A 22,739-nucleotide genomic window follows, 5' to 3' on the forward strand; every position below is an offset into this window, starting at 1 on the left:
TACCCAACTCTAGTCTTTTTCGCTCCTTACAAGTTTGTGATTTTACCCGTTCGGCTTTCCCTTCTTTTCCTCTGGTTCCACCTTCCACTTTTCTGGAGAGGATTGTTTGTTCGGCTCAACCGGGCTGACGGTCTATCTCAGACATATATGGCCACTTTCTCTCATCTGATCCCTCCCCACTGAGCGGAGTGAGGGTGAAATGGGAGCGAGAACTGTGCCCTACACTCACAAGCAAGGTTTGGAGACAGGGTCTTGTGCTCTGTTGAGCCTAGAATTATAGAATCCCTACACGAGGGGCAGCACGGTGGTGCAATAGTTAGCACTGCTACCTCACGGCGCTGAGGACCCGGGTTCGATCCCGGCCCCGGATCACTGTCTTAGTGGAGTTTGCACATTCTCCCCGTGTCTGTGTCGGTCTCACCCCCACAACCCAAAAAGATGTGCAGGGTCGGTGAATTGGCCACTCTTTTGAGGTCCACCAACAAAATGGATGAAAGGAAACAACCTTCGGGACAAAGCAAAAGGGCTGCTCCCGATCGGGGCACTGCCCAATCGTAACAAAGATCAACGGAAACTTAAAAACATCAAATGAGAGTGCAATTTTGAAAGCAGACCAAGGCAGACCATCAGCACAGTTCAATTCCCGTACTAGCCTCCCCGAACAGGCGCCGGAATGTGTCGACTATGGGCTTTTCACAGTAACTTCATTTGAAGCATATTGTGACAATAAGCGATTTTCATTTCATTTCAATTAAAGGGGTCAATAAAGCACCCCAACCCCTGCGGTGCCCACCGGGCACGGACGGCCTCGATGGTGCCCCTGGACACCCATGCTCCCTTTCTAGAGATACCCAGCCATGAATTTAGCCACGGAAAAGGGGCAAACAGTCTGGTCGGACCACCCCCTAGGTCGCCTGCTACCTAGGCCTATGAATGGCATGTTTGCCAGGCCAAGAGTTGGTTCACAAGGAGATTTTCCGCCTTCCCTGCCCCTCTCCACACCAGGTGGCCATAGATCAGGAGCGTGGGGCTGAAGTGCAAACAAAACTTCAACAAATGATTTACAAAAAACAAAAAGGGAGTGCAGCCTGATCCACGGACTCCCCAAGCCGCAAAAATGGAAGGATTCTTGGGAGTCCGTGAACCGGTGCAATCGGTAATTGTACGGCACTGCTGCATGCAACATCCTCTACTCCAGGTCCCCAAGATTGAGAGGGAGGACTCTTCCATAGAGGGACCTCCAGTGGGGAGATCCACCGGCAGACGGCGACAAGACACGCCATGCCATGTCCGGGCGAGGGTAAGGAGGTGAAGAGTGTGTAGCTGCAGCCCGTACAGGAAACCTCTCCGCGCAGTGCGAAAAGGCATGGTGGGCATTTCCACGATGCGTCTAGGATTGTGGGGCACCAGCCCTCGAGGAGATATCGGGGCCTGGGGCCAATGTGGAATTCGATCCAAGCAGAGGTTCCCCCAGACACGATACCACGCAAACCTGCACGTCCTCCAGACCGTGAGTGCCATTGGGTCCGAATATGACCGTTTTGAGGTCTCGGATAGCATTGACTGCTTGCCGGATGTCCACTGGTGAGTGTGGTGCTAATTCATGGGGTGTCATTCAGCCCACTCCTCCGCTATCCAGAACGTCCCCGATCCTGGTCACCTTGCCAGCCACAGCTCGCTCCTCCGCAGTCACTCAAAATGGTATTGGTGGAGCTGCGAATTCCTGAGTAGCGGCTCCCTGACGACAGCCGCTACTCCTGACCGGGGGGGGGGGGGGGGGGGGGGTAGCTGCGGAGTGAGGCAACCATGTTCCAGACTTTGAGCAGGTCCTGGTAAAAGACGGGCAGCACTTGCAGAGGGTAACAAAGACCCTGCAGATCTACGAACAGGAGCTGATTGCCATAATTCAGGCCGTACACCTGGCGGAAGAAATGCGTCGCCAGAGCATACCATCGTGGAGGGAGCTCAACGTAAAGGGTCTGAAGGTGGAAGGTCACCACCTGGGTGCAAAGGCACATTGGTGCCTGACCACCCTGTCTAGGCAGGAGACTCAGAACCTCAGCAGCGGGGCAGTACGGTGGCGCAGTGGTTAGCACTGCAGCCTCACAGCGCCGAGGTCCCAGGTTCGATCGCGGCCCTAGGTCACTGTCCGTGTGGAGTTTGCACATTCTCCCCGTGTTTGCGTGGGTTTCGCCCCCACAACCCAAAGATGTGCAGGGTAGGTGGATTGGCTAAATTGTCCCTTAATTGGAAAAATAAATTGGGTACTCTAAATTTATACAAAAAAAAAGAACCTCAGCAGCAGCCCAGTGCAGTCTCTTGTCCCAGAAGAACTCTACAATCATTCTTTGGATCTTTGTGAGAAAGTCAGAGGGATTGGTCAGGGTGGATCATGTGGTCCAGCATGGTGCCAAGGCGCAAACACATCACCTTGGCGAAGATCTTGTAATCCGTGCTGAGGAAGGAGACTGGATGCCAATTTTTAAGGTGGCGGAGATCCCCCCTCTTTGGCAGCAGGGTAATGATGGCCCTACACCATGAGAGGGGCATCTCCCCAGTCGCGATACTTTCCCCAGGACTTCCGCATAGTCGCTCCCCAGGACGTCGCAGAACGCCCTGAAGAACTCCATGGTCAACCCGACGAACCCTGGGGTTTTCCCCCGAGACAGGCTGTCGAGGGCGCTGCACAGCTCCTCCAGGCTTATAGGGGTATCAAGCCTCCTGGCGCCCTCCGGGCCGACCTGCAGCAGGTCCTCCCAATGCGGCAAGCTTCCTTGCTGTTATCCGGGGAGAAAAAGGCTCTGTAGAAGCTTTGAATTTGACCTCCTCCGGATCCGAGATGAGGAACCCGTTGTCAGCCAGCAGCGTAGGTAGCTGCTGACGGACTCCGCACCTTTTTTCCAGCGAGTAGAAGAAGGGGGAGCCGAGGTCCATGTCCATGAGGATCTGGATTCGCGACATCACATACGCGCCACGGGACCCGACAAGTTGCAGGTCCCGCAGCGCGCCCTTCTCTCTGTACACCTGCCGCAGGGCCGGGTCTTCATTGGGCTGACCGAGACGTGACTCAAGGTCGAGCACCTCCTTCTCCAACTCCTCGACTCTGGATTTCCACCTCTTTGTCGACTCTCTCGTGTACTCCTGACAAGAGGTACGCAGTGAGTCTTGCCCAGGTCCCACCACAGTCTCAAGGAGGGAAGTCTCCCGCTTCTTTCTCCTGCTGGTCCAGAAATGAGCCCAGGAACCGCTCGACCTCCAGCAGCAGGTTGTTAAAGTGCCAGTAGGGACAGTGACTGAGTACGAAACAGGGCGAGACCTGCCCGTACCAGACGGTGGTCCGAACATGGCACCTGCTGCACAGATGCCGTTGGGACACAGGGCAGGTATGCCCTAGAATATAAAGGCAGTCGATTCTGGACACTCTGACCCCAGGCCTCACAAAGGTGAAGACGCTGGAGTCAGGATGGAGAGTCTGGAGAGTCCGTCAGACATCCACCAAGTCAAAGAACCCGACCAGATCCAGAACTTCACCACTGCACGAGAGCTGCACTGGATACCAAGGCGGTCCTTTGTCCAGAGGGTGCAATTAAATTCACGCATCCCCCCCCCCCCGGACGATACACTCGCCCATGGCAATGGCCAAGATGAGTGGACACTTGCTCAAAGAAAGTTGTCTGCTGCTGGCCAGCCGAGGGAGCTTTAACATTCACAAAGTGAAGTACCTCACCCCCCTCGCGCACCGTCAGGTGCAGTAACTGGTCTGGCACTGGCTCCTTGACTCCCAAAATCCCCATCTGAATTTGTGGGGCCACCAAGTTTGGCCACCCTGCCTAAACGTACGGTCAGGTGACTCATGTAGACCCCCCCCCCCCTTGCCACTCCAGGAGCCACGTGGCTTTGTCTCCAGGAGCGGTGTAGATTTCATGCAGGAAGTAGGCCGCATACTTCCCATCCTGGAGGACCGAGATGTTCTGGAACCTGCAGAGCACATCCCTGATGCCGTTGATGTTGAGGCTGACTATGGTCACTTCCATATCAGCAATAAAGTGCTACCTTCACTGTCACCTTTTTAGTGCTCGGAAAGGAGCAGAGGCGCACGAGTCCCTCCACTCCCTCTACAGCCCGGCGAGGAAAGATTTCAGCCAGCGCTGCCGAGTCGCATCCATGTCTCCCACCTCTTTAACATAGGCAGGGTAAGACCAGACGAGCAGCACCATATCCGACCACTGGCCGAGGGCTAGCTGCGTTCGGTTTTGGTGGCCGCAGGTGGCATATGGAAAATCCCGGAGTTCCCCACGTGGGATGAGGAGTGACTCGATATTGAGCACGAGGGAGTCCACCGCCTCGCTTTAAATGGACTCAACATCATCCCCGTGTTCCCCACCGAGCAGCTGGCTTCCTTCGGGCAGTTGCATTCTGGGACCCAGTCCCCCGCCACATTGAGTCTGGCAAATAGGGCGGGGTGTGATGTCGGGCAGGGGTCAGGGCGTCACCCTCCCTGCACCAGGGAGGGGAGTGGTTATGATGTTTTTCTACCCCCTCAAAGGAGTGGCACCATTTATGGGGGGATGGCCTGTGCCAAGGAAACGTCCATCCCCACACCTACAGCTCCTCGAACACCAAGAAACACGTTAAAGATCAGGACAAAGTATTTCTGTGTAAAACATGTGGTCAAATCCCAAAATTAAGGGAGTGTCCAGCGTTTAATAACAATAATCGCTTATTGTCACAAGTAGGCTTCAATGAAGTTACTGTGAAAAGCCCCTAGTCGCTACATTCCAACGCCTATTCGGGGAGGCTGGTACGGGAATTGAACCCGTGTTGCTGGCCTTGTTCTGCATTACAAGCCAGCTATTTAGCCCACTATGCTAAACCAGCCCAATCCAGATGCAAACCAGCCCAGCCAAATCCAAATGCAAAGGGAAAAATCACTTTGCTCAGGATTGTTACTCAAAGCTCAACCCTAGACCAGTCAGCACAGTGGAAGACACAGTCTCCAGAGACGAGACATCATTGTTTGTTGGAGCAATAACACAGAAGATACATTTTTTTGGAGACATCAAAACATTCTCCAGCACTTAAAGAAATGCAAATTGATAATCCATTTAAAATAAATTTGGTTGATGAGGCTGCTATCACTTGAAGTGAACGTACAGTCGTCCAATTGAAGTTAGACACTGGTGCCAAAGCCAATTTAATCAGCATGACTGATTTTAAAAATCAAAAAATTAAGCCGATTAGAAGAAATCACAAAATATCTCTGAGAGATTATAATGGTTCAAGCATTAAATGTTATGGTGCTTGTGACCCGAGTGTGGTGGTGAAGAACAGTTTATTCCGTCCCATTCTATATTGTATCTGAGGGCTTGGATTCATTATTAGGTGATCAGTCCTGTGAAGAACTGGTCTAGTTCAGTCGGTATTTCGCATCCACAACGGATTGGATCAACACTCCAGCAATTCTGAGAATATTATCAGCAAATTCAGCGATGTGTTCACCACCATTCACCTTCTCGATACAACTCAAAGAGAATGCAAAACCTGTGATACAGGCACCAAGAAGAGTACCAAGAGTGCATTTAGGACCCTGACCTTCCTGTTGCTTGCCATTTTAACAAAAGACCCTGCTCCCATGCCCACATGTCTGTTCTTGGCCTGCTGCAATGTTCCAGTGAAGCGCAACGCAAACTGGAGGAACAACATCTCATCTTCCAGTTAAGCACGTCCGGACGGAACATCGAATTCAACAACTTCAGATGATCAGATCTACCCCACCGTGACCCATTTGTTTTCATTTCATTTTAACTGTCTTTTACCATTTCTTTCTTTCTTAATAAATATTTAATCCCCCCCCCATCTTATCCACCTTTCCTTCACCTTCCTCCTCTTTGCTTCCCCCTTCCCCTCCCCCCACATCTACAGTTCATCCTCTGATGTTAGTTTCCCTGCTGTTTGGTCTTTCACATCTTTTTTTAATATAAATTTAGATTACCCAATTATTTTTTCTATTAAGGGGCAATTTAGCGTGGCCAATCCACGTACTCTGCACATTTTTAGGTTGTGGGGGCGAAGCCCATGCAGACACGGGGAGAATGTGCAAACTCCACACTGACAGTGGCCCAGAGCTGGGATCGAACCTGGGACCTCAGCGCCGTGAGACAGCTGTGCTAACCACTAGGCCACCGTGCTTCCCATAGCCTTTCACACCTTTTTGTCCTCTCTGGGGACTGCCATTAGCACTCTTTCCCCTTGGTTTCTGTGGCCATTAGCACCCGGTTTCCCTGGTTTACCACAGTGGGCTAAACAGCTGGCTTGTAATGCAGAACAATGCCGACAGCGGGGGTTCAATTCCCCTTCCAGCCTCCCCGAACAGGCGCTGGAATGTGGCGACTAGGGGCTTTTCACAGTAACTTAATTGAAGCCTGCTTGTGACAATATGATTATTATTATTATCTTTCATTCTCACTCCACAGTATAAATATTTCCCACTTTCTCTGTTAGCTTTGACAAAGAGTCATCAGACTCGAAACGTTAGCTCTTTTCTCTCCCTACAGATGCTGCCAGACTTGCTGAGATTTTCCAGCATTTTCCCTTTCGTTTCAGATTCCAGCATCCACAGTAATTTGCTTTTATAAAGAAGAGCACCTGCACCTCTTTGGGGTTGCCTCAAAAAGGTGCTGGACAGAATGACAAAATTAAAAGTAATTAGAAAGATGGAAGAACCTACCAACTGGGTAAACTGCATGATTAATAATAATAATAATAATAATCGCTTATTGTCACAAGGAAGCTTCAATGACATTACTGAGAAAAGACCCGAGTCGCCACATTCCGGCGCCTGTTCGGGGAGACCGGTATGGGAAAGCTGGTAGGGTTTGTGTAAAGAAAAAGAATGACACTATGCATGGATCCTAAAGATCTTAACAAGAATATTAAAAGAGAACATTACCAAATACCAAAGCGTGAGGAAATCACTACTGAAATGGCTGGTGCACAATTCTTAACGAAACTTGATGAATCTCAGGGTTTCTGGCAACTAAAGCTAGAGGAACAAAGTACAAATCACTGCACTTTTAATACGCCATTTGGATGGTACTGCTTTCTGACATGCATTTGGCATAATTTCGGCATCAGAAATTTGTCACCGTGCCACGGAGCACATAATTGAAGGCATCAAAGGTGTACCTGTGTACGTGGATGATATCGTTTGGGGCTGAACCATAGAAGAGCTCAATACGAGGTTGTTTAAAATTCTAACGAGCGTCAGGAGAAATGGGATGAAGCTCAACCAGCAAAAGTGCCAATTTGGAGTAACTGAGGGCACATTCCTCGGTGACAAGCTCTCATCATGGCATTGAACCCGACAAGGACAAAATCTAAGCAATTCTCAACATGCAAGAACCACACCACAAATAGCCACCTTAAGAGTGATGGATATGATCAATTTTATGGGGAAATTCATTCCAAACCTGTCAGCAAAAACAACAAATCTACGTGACCTCCTGCACAAGGCAACGGATTTCACATGGACTGAGCAAAATGAGTAAAAATGGAAGAAGCTCAAAACTTCACTAACTACCACGTCAGGTCTCACATTTTTTGACCGGTCTAAGCAAATGAAAGTGTCACAGACACATCCAAAGGTGGTCTGGGAGCATTCTTCTGCAACTCGAGCATGATGATTGGAAACCAGTCGCGTGTGCATCATGATCCATGACGATAACAGAGCAGAGGTAAGGGCAGCACGGTGGTGCAGTGGTTAGCACTGCTGCCTCACTGCGGCGAGGTCCCAGGTTCAATCCTGGCCCTGGGTCACTGTCCGTGTGGAGTTTGCACATTCTCCCCGTGTTTGCGTGGGTTTCACCCCCACAACCCAAAAGATGTGCTGGGTAGGTGAATTGGTCATGCTAAATTGCCCCTTAATTGGAAATAATGAATTGGGTACTCTAAATTTTTTTTAGAAAACAGAGCAGAGGTACGCTCAAATCAAAAAAGAATGCCTGGGTTTCTTTGCAGGCTTAGAGAAATTCCACGACTACATCTAATAATAACTTACTGTCATGAGTAGGCTTCAATGAAGGTACTGTGAAAAGCCCCTAGTTGCATCATTCCAACGCCTGTTCAGGGAGGCCGGTATGGGAATTGAACCTGTGCTGCTGACATTGTTCTGCATTGCAAGCCAGCTATTTAGTGCACTGTGCTAAACCAGCCCATCTCTGTGCTTCCAACTTTCCCAGTTGAGACAAATCATCGTCCTTTCGTTAACATCATCAAACAAAATCTCAACCAGGTGTCTCCGTGATGATGAAGTTACAACACTATGACTTCAATCTCATCTACACGCCAGGCAAATATTGTTCTTAGCAGATGCATTATCGAGAGTGCCGATACAAAATATTAGTAGTGAAATTGCTGAAGATGTAGATCTGCATGTCAATCTTATTTCCACACTATTACCAGTTTCAGATGCGGAACTATGTGATATTTAAGGAGAGACCAGGAAGAATCAAACTCTTCAAGAGGTGATGAGGAACATCAACTCACACTGGCCCAGAGGTCAATATATGGAGTTCTACAATATAAGATCTGAACTCAGTATCATTGATGGAATGTTACTTTGTTTGAACACTATAGTCATACTTCAATCTCCTTGCAAAGATGTACTAAAGAGGATACACGAAGGACATCTACGGATTGAAAAATGTAAACGGAGAGCTTGTGACTCTGTTTACTGGCCAGGTATAAACCAGGATATTGACAGGATAGTCAGTTGCTGTGACACATGCCAGACGCATCGTTGCAAGCAAACAAGAGAACAAGAGAAACAAATATCTGATTTACCTATGGCACCATGGTAGAAAGTAGCTATTGAAATCTTTCACCTTCAAAGCAAAAATTATTTCATGACCATTGATTATTTTTCAAACTGTCCTGAAATGGCTCTACTGTCAAGCATAAAGGCAAGCAGTGTAATACTGCATGAAAGAAAACCTGATTGACTCAATTTGTAGATTTGGACTATTTGTACATACTATGCTTGCTTGCTGCTCTTGGGTGTGCATATATATATACATATATGTTTTAAAAATGAATACTGTTAGACTCATAGGCTCATAATATCGCATGTAAATATACTGATAATAATATATTAATTTATTCCTTCAAAGGAAAGGGGATGTAGTGATATTATGGTGTTGTAATTCACCGACTGACCACTAGGAGTCTCACTAGTATATAAGTGAATGTTAGAGTCAAGTGACCCATCAGACGGGCTGGAGGAAGCTAAAGAGAGAGATTGCTTGCCCTTGATCTTACTGTTATTCATCTGTTGTTTTGTATATAATTTACCCAGAGTTAATGTTAATAAATCATTTATAGCTTTAGCTACAAGTGTTCTTGTAATATAAATCAGGCCATCCAACAAGAACATTACAACTAACAGGCAATTTAGCATGGCCAATCCACCTGACCTGCACATCTTTGGACTGTGGGAGGAAAAGCGGAGCACCCGGAGAAATCCCACGCTGACACAGGGAGAAGGTGCAAATTCCACACGGACAGTCACCAGAGGCTGGAATTGAACCCGGTTCCTGGCACTGTGGGGCAGCAGTGCTAACCACTGTGCTACCATGCTGCACGACATCAAGGCACCTTTTGATCAAATATAGCATCGAGGAGCTCAAGCTAAATTGGAGGTAATGGGAATCAGGGAGAAAACTCTCTGCTGGTTGGAGTCAAACCTGGCACAAAGGAAGATGGTTGTGGTGGTTGGCGGTCAATCATGTCAGCTCCAAGATATCACTGCAAGAGTTCCTCAGGGTAGTGTCCTAGGCCCAACCATCTTCGGCTGCTTCATCAATGACCTCCATTCCATTATTAGGTCAGAAGTGGGGATATTTTGTGGGCAGCACGGTGGCTCAGTAGTAAGCACTGCGGCCTCATGGCGCCAAGATCCCAGGTTCGATCCCGGCTCTGGGTCACTGTCCGTGTGAAGTTTGCACATTCTCCCCATGTCTGCCCAGGTTTTGCGCTCACAACCCAAAGATATGCAGGTTAGGTGGATTGGCCACACTGAATTTCCCCTTAATTGGAAAAAGTTTATTGGGCACTCTAAATTTAAAAAAAGAACTGGGGATGTTTGCGGATGATTGTACAGTGCTCAGCTCCATTCGCAACTCCTCAGCTAATGAAGCAGTCCATGTCCAAATGCAGCAAGACCTGGACAATATCCAGGCTTGGGCTGACAAGTGGCATGTTACAATTGTGCCACACAAGTGCCAGGCAATGACCATCTCCTACAAGAGAGGATCTAACCATCGCCCCTTAACATTCAATGGCATTACCATCGCTGAATCTCCCACAATCAACATCCTGTAAACATACTTTTTTTTTTAAAAGGCTACCAGACGAGAATTCCAAATAATTTTTCTATTTGTAAAACTTTGAGGAAAGGATACTTCACTCCAGGACTAATGCCTTTGACCAATTGGTATTTTTCATGTTAAAACAAACTGATTTAAACACAGAATTAGCCACATTCACATCAAAGAAATAACTTTACCATTATCAGTTGAACAATCTTAATCAAAATGAAAGAAGTCTTGCTATCTATACCTGCTACTAACCCAATACAGTTCAACTACCACTTGCTACAAGGCTGGTTTAGCTCAGTGAGCTAGACAACTGGTTTGTGATACAGAACAAGGCCAGCAGCATGGGTTCAATTCAGCTTACCCGAACAGGCGTCAGAATGTAGCGACGAGGGGCTTTTCGCAATAACTTCATACTTGTGGCAATAAAAGATTATTATTATAAATAAAGTTAACAAATTATTTTCTAGTTGTGTAGAGCCATTTGGAGAGAGCGAGCCTTTCAGGACCAGATCCAGTACACCTCTGCTCAAACGTGCAATATTTGGCCAAACTGTTGTTCAACTTAAAATCCTATCTAAAACTTCAAAACTACAGACAGACCTGGCTCCTACTATTAACTATACAATGACCTCCTTAGCTGGGACTAAACACCACTTACTCATAAATTATCTACACTCCCAGGTAATCTCCAGCAATCAAACTTGATTCCATTAGCCCTTTACCTTTGTTGCAATCAATCATGATCTCACCTTTTACAACTCACTAATTACAGCTTTAGCAGACACACTGCTTATATATATTTTAAAATAACATTACTATCGCAAATATGAAATATAATATCTAACAATTTCTACATTCATCACGCATCAAGCAAACAGTGCGAGGAAAACTCGGCAGGTCTGAAGAAGAGTCATACGGACTTGAAACATTAACTCTCCACAGATGCTGCTGGACCTGCTGAGATGTTTATCCAGCACTTTCTGTTCTTATTTCAGATTTCCAATATCCACAGTATTTTGTGTTCCTCCTTTACGACATTCCTTAAAACCTACCACTTTGACCAAACCTTTGATCAACTAACCTAATATCTCCTTCTATGGCTCAGTGATGTGTTTTTTTGTAATGCTCCTGTGAAGCACCTTGGGGCATTTTATTACAGTAAAGGTGCAAAATAACTATAAGCTGTTGTTGGTTCTGTAGTGATCTGGTGTATCTGTATATACATAAAAGGTTAATGTATAGTCATTGCAGTTAAATGATCACAAGAGGGCAACACTAACAGGGGGCATAAAAACAGACTCAATCTGTTTTCCTGCATCTTCGTGTGTGTTGTGACTAGAGACCAGAGGTACTGAGTTAGTTCAGAGTGCAAGTATAAATAATCACAGTTTATCTCAGTTCTATCTTGTTTAATTTAATAGCTAGTAAAAGTATTAAAGAATCAAACTCATAAGTTAATTGATTAGTTACTCAATAAATTATTTATTTTCATTGGACGACTTTAAGTATTCATCAGTATCAAGTTTTAGAACATCTCAGGGCAGCACGGTGGCACAGTGGTTAGCATTGCTGCCTATGGTGCTGAGGACCCGGGTTCGAATCCCGGCCCTGGGTCACTGCCCGTGTGGAGTTTGCGCATTCTCCCCGTGTCTGCGTGGGTTTCGCCCCCACAACCCAAAAGATGTGCAGGATAGGTGGATTGGCCATGCTAAATTGCCCCTTAATTGGAAAATGTAATTGGGTACTCTAAATTTTAAAAAAAAGGTTTTAGAACATCTTGGCATAAACAAATGAGTAACATATATTGCTCCAGGTAATATAACAGATTCCATTGAAGATTGTCAAAGGAACTCTTCCAGAACGAGCCACAATGAAACCCAAAAACACACAGCACAACAAGGCAATGAAACAATCAATAATTAATCTATGTTTTGTATTAGTTGAGAACATCAGCCAGGGCGGCACGGTAGCTCCGTGGTTAGGACTGCTGCCCACGGCGCTGAGGACCCACATTCGATCCTGGTTCGGGTCATTGTCTGCATGGAGTTTTCACATTCTCCCCATATCTTTGTGAGTCTCGCTCCCACAACCCAAAGATGGGCAGGCTAGGTGGATTGGTCACACTAAATTGCCCCTTAATTGGAAAAAATAATTGGGTATCTAAATCTAAAAAAAAGTTAAGAACATCAGCCAATAGCCAAGGTACACTTACGTTTCTTCAAATATTGGGCAGGATTCTCCGGTTCCCCAGCCCCGTGTTTTTTGGCAGCACATCATTCGCTGACGGTGGAATTCTTTACTCTCGCTGCTTGTCGATGTGATTTCCCATTGAAGACACGCCATGCCAGTGGGAAAACCACAGGCGGAAATTCGCTGCCTGCAGGAAAAGAAAATCCTAACAGTCGGCGAATCCTGGCCATTATTCATTTTCGTTATTCATTCCCGTCGACATCCCTGGAAAATGTTACATTTCTTGACAGCTGATCAATCTGTTGGTATGGTAAGCCACTCCTGAGTGTGGGACAGGAGTCATCTGTGTGCCAGATCAAGTAACGGCAAGTTTCCTTCCTCAGAGGACATTACCGAACCAGATGGATTGTGAGATTTCTGCAAATTTAATTCAAATTCTCAAACTGCCATGAACTCATGCTGTCTGGATTATTAGTCCAGTAAGATAACCAATACACTACTGTACACATAGTGCTATTAAATCTTTCCCATCCACCTGAGAGAGTTGAGAATTTGAACATATCATTTGAAATATGACACCTCAATCAGTACCCAGCCTGAAACTTATTTTTTTCTCTCTCTCTCTCTCCACCCCCCCACCCCCCCCCCCCCCCCCCCCCCCCCAATCCCCCAGATGCTGCCTGACTCACTGAGTGTTTCCAGCATTGCCTGTTTTCAATGTAAACAATCCTCAGTACACAGCAAAGAGTCAGCAACATATATTTTGCATTACGGCTACATAGAACATAGAACAGTACAGAAATAGCCTGGGACTGATTTACATTAATATATAAGTATTAATACCCTGAAGTCACATTTTCCAATCTCAATTACTGTATTTATTACCCATACTATTCAATTGTACAAATAGTATAATGTCCCTATTGTCTCATCAAACATTACCCTATAATTACATTAAACCATGAAAATAAACTATGGTGCATGGTGTGTGTTTACACTGCATCCCTTCAATTACCCAGACAGATCTTTACCAAATAAGTAAATTTCAATGCATTTATTGTTGGAAATGTCGTGACAATGGGAGAGCGAGGAGGTGGTAAAAGAGAGAGCGGTTAAAAGCAAAAGCACTGTCTAATCTCCTTTCTCTCCAGCACAAAAAGCAAACAGCAGCAACCCATTCAATCCTAGACAGGGTTGCCAACTCTCCAGGTTTGGCTTGGAGTCTCCAGGATTTGGTGATCAATCTCCAGGACACTGCTATGTGCGACCCTGGAGAAAAATCATCAGGACATTAAAAAGATATATTTTTTGTTGTAATTTTCTTCCAACATTTCTCTTTACCAGGTATAAAAAATATTGAAAATGGGAAAATAAAAGGCTATTTGGTTGATAATCAGGCATCATTTAATTGGATAATGAGTCTTTTTGCTTTCCAATTGGCGTAGAAAGGCCATGCATCAAAAGTATGGATGTGTTGGCCGACTAATGTGTTGGGCCAATTCATGTGATGAAACCTCCAGGAATTCATTTAATCACAGTTGTCAAACCTGCCGCTTGTCTAAAATCAGCCTCAGCACTGGTCCGTCCAGCTTTGGGTGGTGCATTACAAACCACATTGCATCTCTCTTAAATCTGGGCATCCATGAGGTGCTGTGGGCCATCAGCAGCAGAATAGTACTCAACCACAATCTGTAACCTCATGGCCCAGCTTATCCCCTATTTTACCATTGCCACCAAGCCAAGGATGAATCCTGGTTCAATGAACAGTGCAGGGGGGTATACCAGGAGCAACACCAGGCACACCTAAAATGAGATGACAACCTCATGAAGCTACAACACAGGACTACCTGTGTGCCAAACAGCGGAGGCAGCTTGCGATAGACAGAGCTAAGCGATTCCACAACCAACAGGGATCAGATTTGCAGTCTTCTTAGATCCTGCCTTGAATGGCGATGGACAATTAAATAAATAACTGGAGTAGGAGACTCCACAAATATCACCCATCCTGAATGATGGGGGAGGTCAGCACATCAGAGATGACTGAAGCATTTGCAATGATCCTCAGCCAGAATCTTCTCCTGAGGTCTACAGCATCACAGATGTCAGTCTTCAGTCAATTTGATTCACTCCACATGATATCAAGAAATAGCTGAATACACTGGATTCTATAAAGACTACAGGGCCTGAGGCACGATCAATTGGACAAAGACAATAGTCGAATCCAACTGAGGCTTTATTGCCTCCTACAGCAGCTGGTGAAATGGCTGCTAGCTGGAGGACACACATATTTGCAGCAGGCAGAGACTACCGACGAACCTGGAATACAGGTCCTACCGTACATCACCTACTACAGGTGCAACAGTGGTTTACCACAGGGCCTGGCAACATTCCGGCAATAGCCCTGAAGACTTGTGCTCCAGAACTTGCTGTGTCCCTAGCCAAGCTGTCCCAGTACGGGCATCTACCAGGCATTGTGAAAAATTACCAAGGAATGTCCTGAACACAAAAGGAAGAACAAATACAACCCAATGGGTGTTGGACAGCACGGTAGCATAGTGATTAGCACAATTGTTTCACAACTCCAGGGTCCCAGGTTCGATTCCCGGCTTGGGTCACTGTCTGTGCGTAGTCTGCACGTTCTCCCCGTGTCTGTGTGGGTTTCCTCTGGGTGCTCTTCCTGTGGGTTTCTTCCCACAGTCCAAAGATGTGCAGGGTAGGTGGATTGGCCATGCTAAATTACCCTTAGTGTCCAAAATTGCCCTTAGTGTTGGATGGGGTTACTAGGTTATGGGGATAGGGTGGAGGTGTGCGGTTGGGAAGGGTGCTCTTTCCAAGAGACGGTGCAGACTCGATGGACTGAATGGCCTCCTTCTGCACTGTAAATTCTAAAAAAAATTCTATGAATTCAGTAATTATCACCCCATCATCCTAGTCTCAATTATCTGCAAAGTGATGGAAGGCGTTATTGATAGAGCTATCAGTGGCATTAATTCAGCAATAATCTGCTCACCGACGCTCAGATTGGATTCTGCCAGGGTGACTCAGCTCCTGACCTCTTTACAGTCTTAGTCCAAACGCAGATAAAAGAGCTGAACTCATGAGGTGAGAGTGACTGCCCTTGATGTCAAAGCAGCATTTGATCAAATGTGGCATCAAGGAGCCTTGACAAAACTGGAAGCAATGGGAATAAGGGGAAACACTCTCCACTGATTAAATTCATACCTAGCACAAAGGAAGATGGCTATGGTGGTTGGAGGTCAGTCATCACAGTCCCAGGACATCATTACAGGACTTCTTCAGGGTAATATACTAACCTCTTCACCTGTTTCACCAATGACATCCTCTCCATCATAAGGTCAGAACATAAGAACATAAGAACTAGGAGCAGGAGTAGGCCATCTGGCCCCTCGAGCCTGCTCCGCCATTCAATGAGATCATGGCTGATCTTTTGTGGACTCAGCTCCACTTTCTGGCCCGAACACCATAACCCTTAATCCCTTTATTCTTCAAAAAACTATCTATCTTTACCTTAAAAACATTTAATGAAGGAGCCTCAACTGCTTCACTGGGCAAGGAATTCCATAGATTCACAACCCTTTGGGTGAAGAAGTTCCTCCTAAACTGTCCTAAATCTACTTCCCCTTATTTTGAGGCTATGTCCCCTAGTTCTGCTTTCGCCCGCCAGTGGAAACAACCTGCCCGCATCTATCCTATCTATTCCCTTCATAATTTTAAATGTTTCTATAAGATCCCCCCTCATCCTTCTAAATTCCAACGAGTACAGTCCCAGTCTACTCAACCTCTCCTCGTAATCCAACCCCTTCAGCTCTGGGATTAACCTAATGAATCTCCTCTGCACACCCTCCAGTGCCAGTACGTCCTTTCTCAAGTAAGGAGACCAAAACTGAACACAATACTCCAGGTGTGGCCTCACTAACACCTTATACAATTGCAACATAACCTCCCTAGTTTAAACTCCATCCTTCTAGCAATGAAGGACAAAATTCCATTTGCCTTCTTAATCACCTGTTGCACCTGTAAACCAACTTTCTGTGACTCATGCACTAGCACACCCAGGTCTCTCTGCACAGCAGCATGCTTTAATATTTATCGTTTAAATAATAATCCCGTTTGCTGTTATTCCTACCAAAATGGATAACCTCAGAACTGGGAATTATCGCTGATTCGTACACTGTTCTGCATTCCTAGAACAACTAAGGGTGTGTTGGAAGGGGTGGGGGGTTGCACTCCCTGGGACTATAGATTGGAAGGAGAAAGGTTGAGAGTGGGGACTTTGTTAAAGCAGGAAAGGGAGGGATACAGATCCACAGGTTGCTTCCGGGAAGCTGGAAGGTTGTTAGTGCCCCACTGTGACTGATGGAAATTAGGAATTAACAAGTATATGTTATCCAATTAACCCACTGGACTTTCAAGAAGAGGCAGGATAGGTTTTCTGCTATTTATGAGTTGAGTTGAGTTGAGTCAGTGGTGATGGCGCAGGATCATTTTGAAGAACATAACAAATAGGAACATGTGGCCACTTGAGTTTGAGCCATATTCAATCATGGCTGATCTTCTATCTCAACCACACTTTCCCAAAGATCCCAATATCTCTTGATTCCTTTAGGGTCCTAAATACTCAACCACTGAGCACCCACTGTCCTCTGAGACTGCATTCTAAAGATTCACAGCTTGCCGAGTGATAAAATTTCTCCTCATTCAGTCCTAAATGACCCACCCCTTATTCTGAGACTGTGACCCACAGAAATGTAAGATAATGTATTTGCGGAAGGCAAACAAACAAGGAAATATACAATAAATAATGTCCTTGTAAATTGTAGAGGAACAGATGGACCTTGCAATGTATTTTGACAGATCCCTGAAGGTGACAAGGCAGGTAGGTGAGGTGATTAAGGTGTATGAGACAATTTACTTTATTAATGAATGCATAGAATATGTCATGATCAGAAGACATGAAGGAAAGTATATGTATATATATCTACGTCACCCTTATGCCTCCTAAGTGAATGTTAATTGGTTAGTGGAATTTAAAAATTACCAGATATTTAGCTGGTAATGATTCAGCCACAAGCTTCATTTATCTTCCCCCCCCCCCCCCCCCCCCCCGAGACCTCTCAGCTTTCATTACAGTAGACATTCACCAAGGCTGCACTTATGTAAGGAATGTGGTCAAATGGAGCATTGTTCATTCATTTCCTTGTCACCAGTTGAATAATTTTTAAAAATTCATTCATGGGACGTGGGTGTCGATGGCTGGGCCAGCATTTATTACCCATCCCTAATTGCCCTTGAAGGGGGCAGTTAAGAGTCAACCACATTGCTGTGGGTCTGGAGTCACATGTAGGCCAGACCAGGTAAAGATGGTAAATTTCCTTCCGTACAGTACATCAGTGAGCCAGATGGGTTTTTACAACAATCAGCAATGGTTTCATAGTCATCAGACTTTTTTTTGCAATATTTTTATTGGCATTTCTCATATTTATATCATTAGACTTTTAATTCCAGTTTTTATTAAATTCAAATTTCACCATCTGCAGAACAGCACTGTGAATATGGGCCTGCCCTTAAAATACATGTTACGAGACAGCAGGTGTGTGGGGTAAATAACACTGCGATACGGAAGAAACTGTTGGCAAAGTCCTGAAGAAGATGCTGGAGGTTGCCAGGGCAAGGGCAGGCTTTCCCGGTCAGAATCGATGCCGGAGCTGTGGAAGTCGGTACCATATTCTAGCGCCCTGTATATAGTCAGTTATACTAATAGTTTGTTGTTCAAACATAGCAGTTGCCACTCCGATATTACAACAACATTCATAGATACTTCTCTATCAGCTATGCTGGTGGCTTTATCAAAATGTTCCACTAGATTAGTTAAACATAACTTACCCTTCACAAATCCATGCTAAATACTGTAACCGCTGAAGGCAATTCCTGTTATTGAGGAACTTTCTGAAGACTGCCAGTGCTTCAAAACTTGCAGGTCAGAAGAAATCTACATGAAATGATTGCTGTGCTTTCTCTTCACTAAAGCTCTGAATGCTTGAAGTGCATCTGAAATATGGCAGATGAAAACTTGTGTACGTACTGGTGTAAGAGGATGGAGTAAGCTTTCTTTGTGTTTAGTATCATGGATTTAGCAATATTATGTGTAAGAATAAATTGTAGCTTGCAAATTGAGAGGAAATGTAAACTAAACCGTGGATGCCTGCAAAATGCAGGGGCAAAGACAGATATACCTTGCTGTCAAGGAATCAGTGCGAAATGAGCAGAGGAGATTTACCAGGGTGTTGCCTGGTATGGAGGGAATATCTTATGAGGAAAGGTTGAGGGACTTACGGCTGTTTTCATTAGAGAGAAGGTTAAGAGGTGACTTAATTGAGGCATACAAGATGATCAGAGGATTAGATAGGGTGGACAGTGAGAGCTTTTTTCCTTGGATGGTGATGGCTAGCACGAGGGGACATAGCTTTAAATTGAGTGGAGATAGATATAGGACAGATGTCAGAGGTAGGTTCTTTACTCAGAGAGTAGTAAGTGCGTGGAATGTCCTGCCTGCAACAGTAGTGGACTCGCCAACATTGAGGGCATTTAAATGGTCATTGGAGAAACATATGGATGATAAGGGAATAGTGTAGATGGGCTTTAGAGTGGTTTCACAGGTCAGCGCAACATTGAGGGCTGAAGGGCCTGTACTGCGCTGTAATGTTCTATGAATGTCACGCAATGTGAGAATAGCTATGTCTGCTCGAGATGTTGGCAATATCATGGGTTCATTTGCCAATAATAGCTTTACTGATTTATTTGACAATATGTTGTAAAGATGTTGGGTGGGACTTTCCAGCCCAATCTTGTCGGCAGGATCTCTCAGTGCCGCCAAAGGCGACCCTCCCCGTTGTGTGTGTGTGTGTGGTGGGGGGGGGGGGGTCCCCAGCAGCAGAATTGACGATACCTCAGTAATCCCCAAATCTCTTTATAGATGTAGATGGAAGCAAAAAATTAGATGTTGATAGATTAAATGCATGGAAGAAACAAAAACTGGCAAATGGCTTTCAAACCTGTGAGGCCATTCAATTTGGACCTTAAAAGGATACTTTCCAAATGGTGAACATCTAAAAAGGGAGGAGGTTCAAAGAGAAGTCCACTGAAGGATTATCATCAACCTGAAACATTCAGACTATTTGTCCCCACCGACGTTACCCGACCCACTGAGTATTCCCGCAGTTTCAGTTTTTTAATTTCAGATTTCCGACATCTGCAGAATTTTGCTTTTGTGCTGGGGTCCAAAGAAACTTTGGGGCTCCAGGTACAAAGATCATTTAAAAATGCTGTAAGTACAGAAAATAATTAAAATCACATTTATAAAGGACAAGCTTACAAGGGGATACAGGTGGACAAAGTGCTGGTTGGACAACAACTGCAAATATTTCTAGAAACCTTTGAAGGATACATTGGTGCTGGAAGGAGTGCGGCATAGAATTGCGGCATAGAATTGCAGATTATCCGGACTTCAAAGGTTAATTTATGAGGAGGGATTACACTAAGATTTTATTCCCTGGAATTTAGACGGTTAAAGGGGAGAAAGTTGGGGGGGGGATTTCATTTAAGTTTAATGAAGTAAGGGATGCAGGTACGGTAATGTTAACTGTGGATGTTGGACTCGGCAGCACAGTGGCTCAGTGGTTAGCACTGCAGCCTCACAGCACCAAAGTCCCAGGTTCAATCCTGGTCTCTGCCCTTGTGGAGTTTGCACATGCTCCCCGTGTTTGCGTGTGTTTCACCCCCACAACCCAGAGATGTGCCGGGTAGGTGGATTGGTTATGCTCAATTGCCCCTTAATTGGAAAAAATTAATTGGGTACTCTAGTTCGGGTCCCATTCCAGAATTTGAGCCCAACAATCAGGGCTGATTTTAGAGCCAAGTGAGGGCTGTCCTTTTTTTTGGGGCAAGGTGATAAATCAAAGCCTGGCGAGGACAGCAAGGTGGCGCCGTGGTTAGCACTGCTGCCCCACAGCGCTGAGGATCTGGGTTCAATCCCGGCCCCAGGTCACTGTCCGTGTGGAGTTTGCACATTCTTCCTGTGTCTGCATGGGTCTCACCCCCAAAACCCAAAGATGTGCAGGGTAGGTGGATTGGCCATGCTAAATTGCTCCTTAATTGGAAAAAAATAATTGGGTACTCTTTTTTTTTTAAATCCAAGCCTGCCTGGTCCTCCAAGGTGGACATAAAAAATCCTGTGGAACTACTGTGAAAAGTAGCAGGGTTATCTCAGGTGACCTGGCCAATATGTATCTCCCAAACAACAGCTTCACCAAAAAAAACACTATCTGGTCATTATCATTTTATTTTTCTGGAGGCTTGCTGTGCACTAAACGGCTGCCACCTTTTCCACATTACATTGGTGACAACTCTTTTCCTTGTTCGACCAAGAGAGAGAGGAAGTATTTTTGGTGGTTGGGAAATCTAGGACGAGGAAGCAGAGGGCTGGATTTTCTGGCTCTTCCCGTCAGCAGAATCTTCTGATCCCACTGAAGGTGACAACCCTGACCCTTGTTGGGTTTCTTGGTGGCGGGACGGGCGAGCCGCACAGAATATCTTACACAGCGGCAGGAGCGGAAGATCCCACCAGCGGTCAATAGCCATCTGCTTCTGCTGCTGGAAAACATGCCGTTGGGGGGTGGGGGGGGGGGGAGGAGGAGGAGGAAGGACAGAGAGAGAGAGAGAGAGCGAGAGCGAAGCCCGAAAATTATAGCCAGAATTTTCAGGAATTAAATCAGAAACACTCCTTCACACAGGGTGGTAGAACTCCCTTCTGCACACAGCCAATGATAAAAAAGTTCATAGTTAAAACAGAGATTGGTTATTGCTTCTCAGCCTTTTGGCTAAGGTCTGGTATGTCTCTCCTGCGGGGACCATGAATTGGATTCAATTTGAATTGGTTTTTGGAGCAGGCAATGAGCTGGATTAGGGGTTTGCCCCTGTCCACACTCTGAGCCCTGGCTTTGTAACTCAGAAAAAGTTTTTAAAAAAGAGATTGGTTGATTTTTGTTAACCACGAATGTTTTCGGGGACATGGGGCAAAGTTGAGTTTATAAGAAATAGATCACAGGCCAGCCACGAATAATTGAATGGTGGAAGCCTGCGCTTTCTGCCTCTTTACATTGACTGTAACCAGATACTGCACTAGATACTGCACTGCCACTTTGTCGTGCAGAACTTTACTTTCACTGAAAAGAGACATGTTGCCGAAGCTTTTCAGTTTGCACTCATCAGTACAAAATATAAGAATGCCAAATTTTAAACAATCGCAACAATTTATACTACCAGAGAAATGGATGCTGATCGGAAACCTTAGGAATCTATAGTTTCCTGCTGCTTTCTCCATGGCAATGCTCAGCACCTTTTTCTCCTGGGAGAAGTCAGCTTCTCCCACTTTATGTTTTACTACTGTAGCCCCTAATGAGGTAAGCTAAGTCACAATAAACCAAAGAGCAAACCTGGAAACTTCCCCCTCAGAACAACAATAGGATTCCTCCTGCCCTCACTTTTCACCCCACATCCTCGGTATCCAATCCTGTTACTTTCAGTGTGATGCCACGTCCAAACACATCTCTCTTCCACTTGCAGCATTGCAACGGGACTGTTCTCTTCATGACCCTCTGGTACCATGCAAGTACAAGATATGCAACACTTGCCTGTTTATCTCCTCCCTTTTCCCCGTTCAAAACCGCAAAAGCCCTTCCTGGTGAAACACAAATTTTAACTTTTTTAATTTAGTGTATTGTCCTTGCTGCTCACACTGAAATCTGCTCTACATTAGGGAGACCAAATGCAGATATGGGTGACTTCTTTGCAGAGACCTTGCTTCAGTCCATATATATGGCTGGTGGCCTGCCATTTGTTTTTCAAATTTAGAGTACCCAATTAATTTTTCAAATGAAGGGGCAATTTAGTGTGGCCAATCCACCTACCCTGCACATTTTTGGGTTGTGGAGGCAAAACCCACGCAGAGACGGGGAGAATGTGCAAACTCCACACAGAGCCAGGATCGACCCTAGGACCTCGGCGCCGTGAGGCTGCAGTGTTGCTCTGTGGCCTGCCATTTTAATTCTCCACCATGCTCTCATGCTGACCTCACTGCTCTAACATATCCATGGTAAG

General features: G+C 45.6%; 1 protein-coding gene across 1 annotated transcript in view; it reads right to left on the minus strand.

Moving 5' to 3' along the window:
* gatc (glutamyl-tRNA amidotransferase subunit C) overlaps positions 1–13,166 on the minus strand; it is a 32,012-nt gene extending 18,846 nt beyond the window's left edge. The window contains exon 1 of the mRNA XM_038791922.1: positions 12,586–13,166. Coding sequence (XP_038647850.1) covers positions 12,586–12,800 — 215 coding nt within the window. The 5' untranslated portion in view covers positions 12,801–13,166. The remainder of the gene's footprint in view (positions 1–12,585) is intronic.
* Positions 13,167–22,739: the final 9,573 nt, after the last annotated feature.

Source organism: Scyliorhinus canicula, chromosome 1 (genome assembly GCF_902713615.1).
Source record: "Scyliorhinus canicula chromosome 1, sScyCan1.1, whole genome shotgun sequence".
Lineage (NCBI taxonomy): Eukaryota > Metazoa > Chordata > Chondrichthyes > Carcharhiniformes > Scyliorhinidae > Scyliorhinus > Scyliorhinus canicula.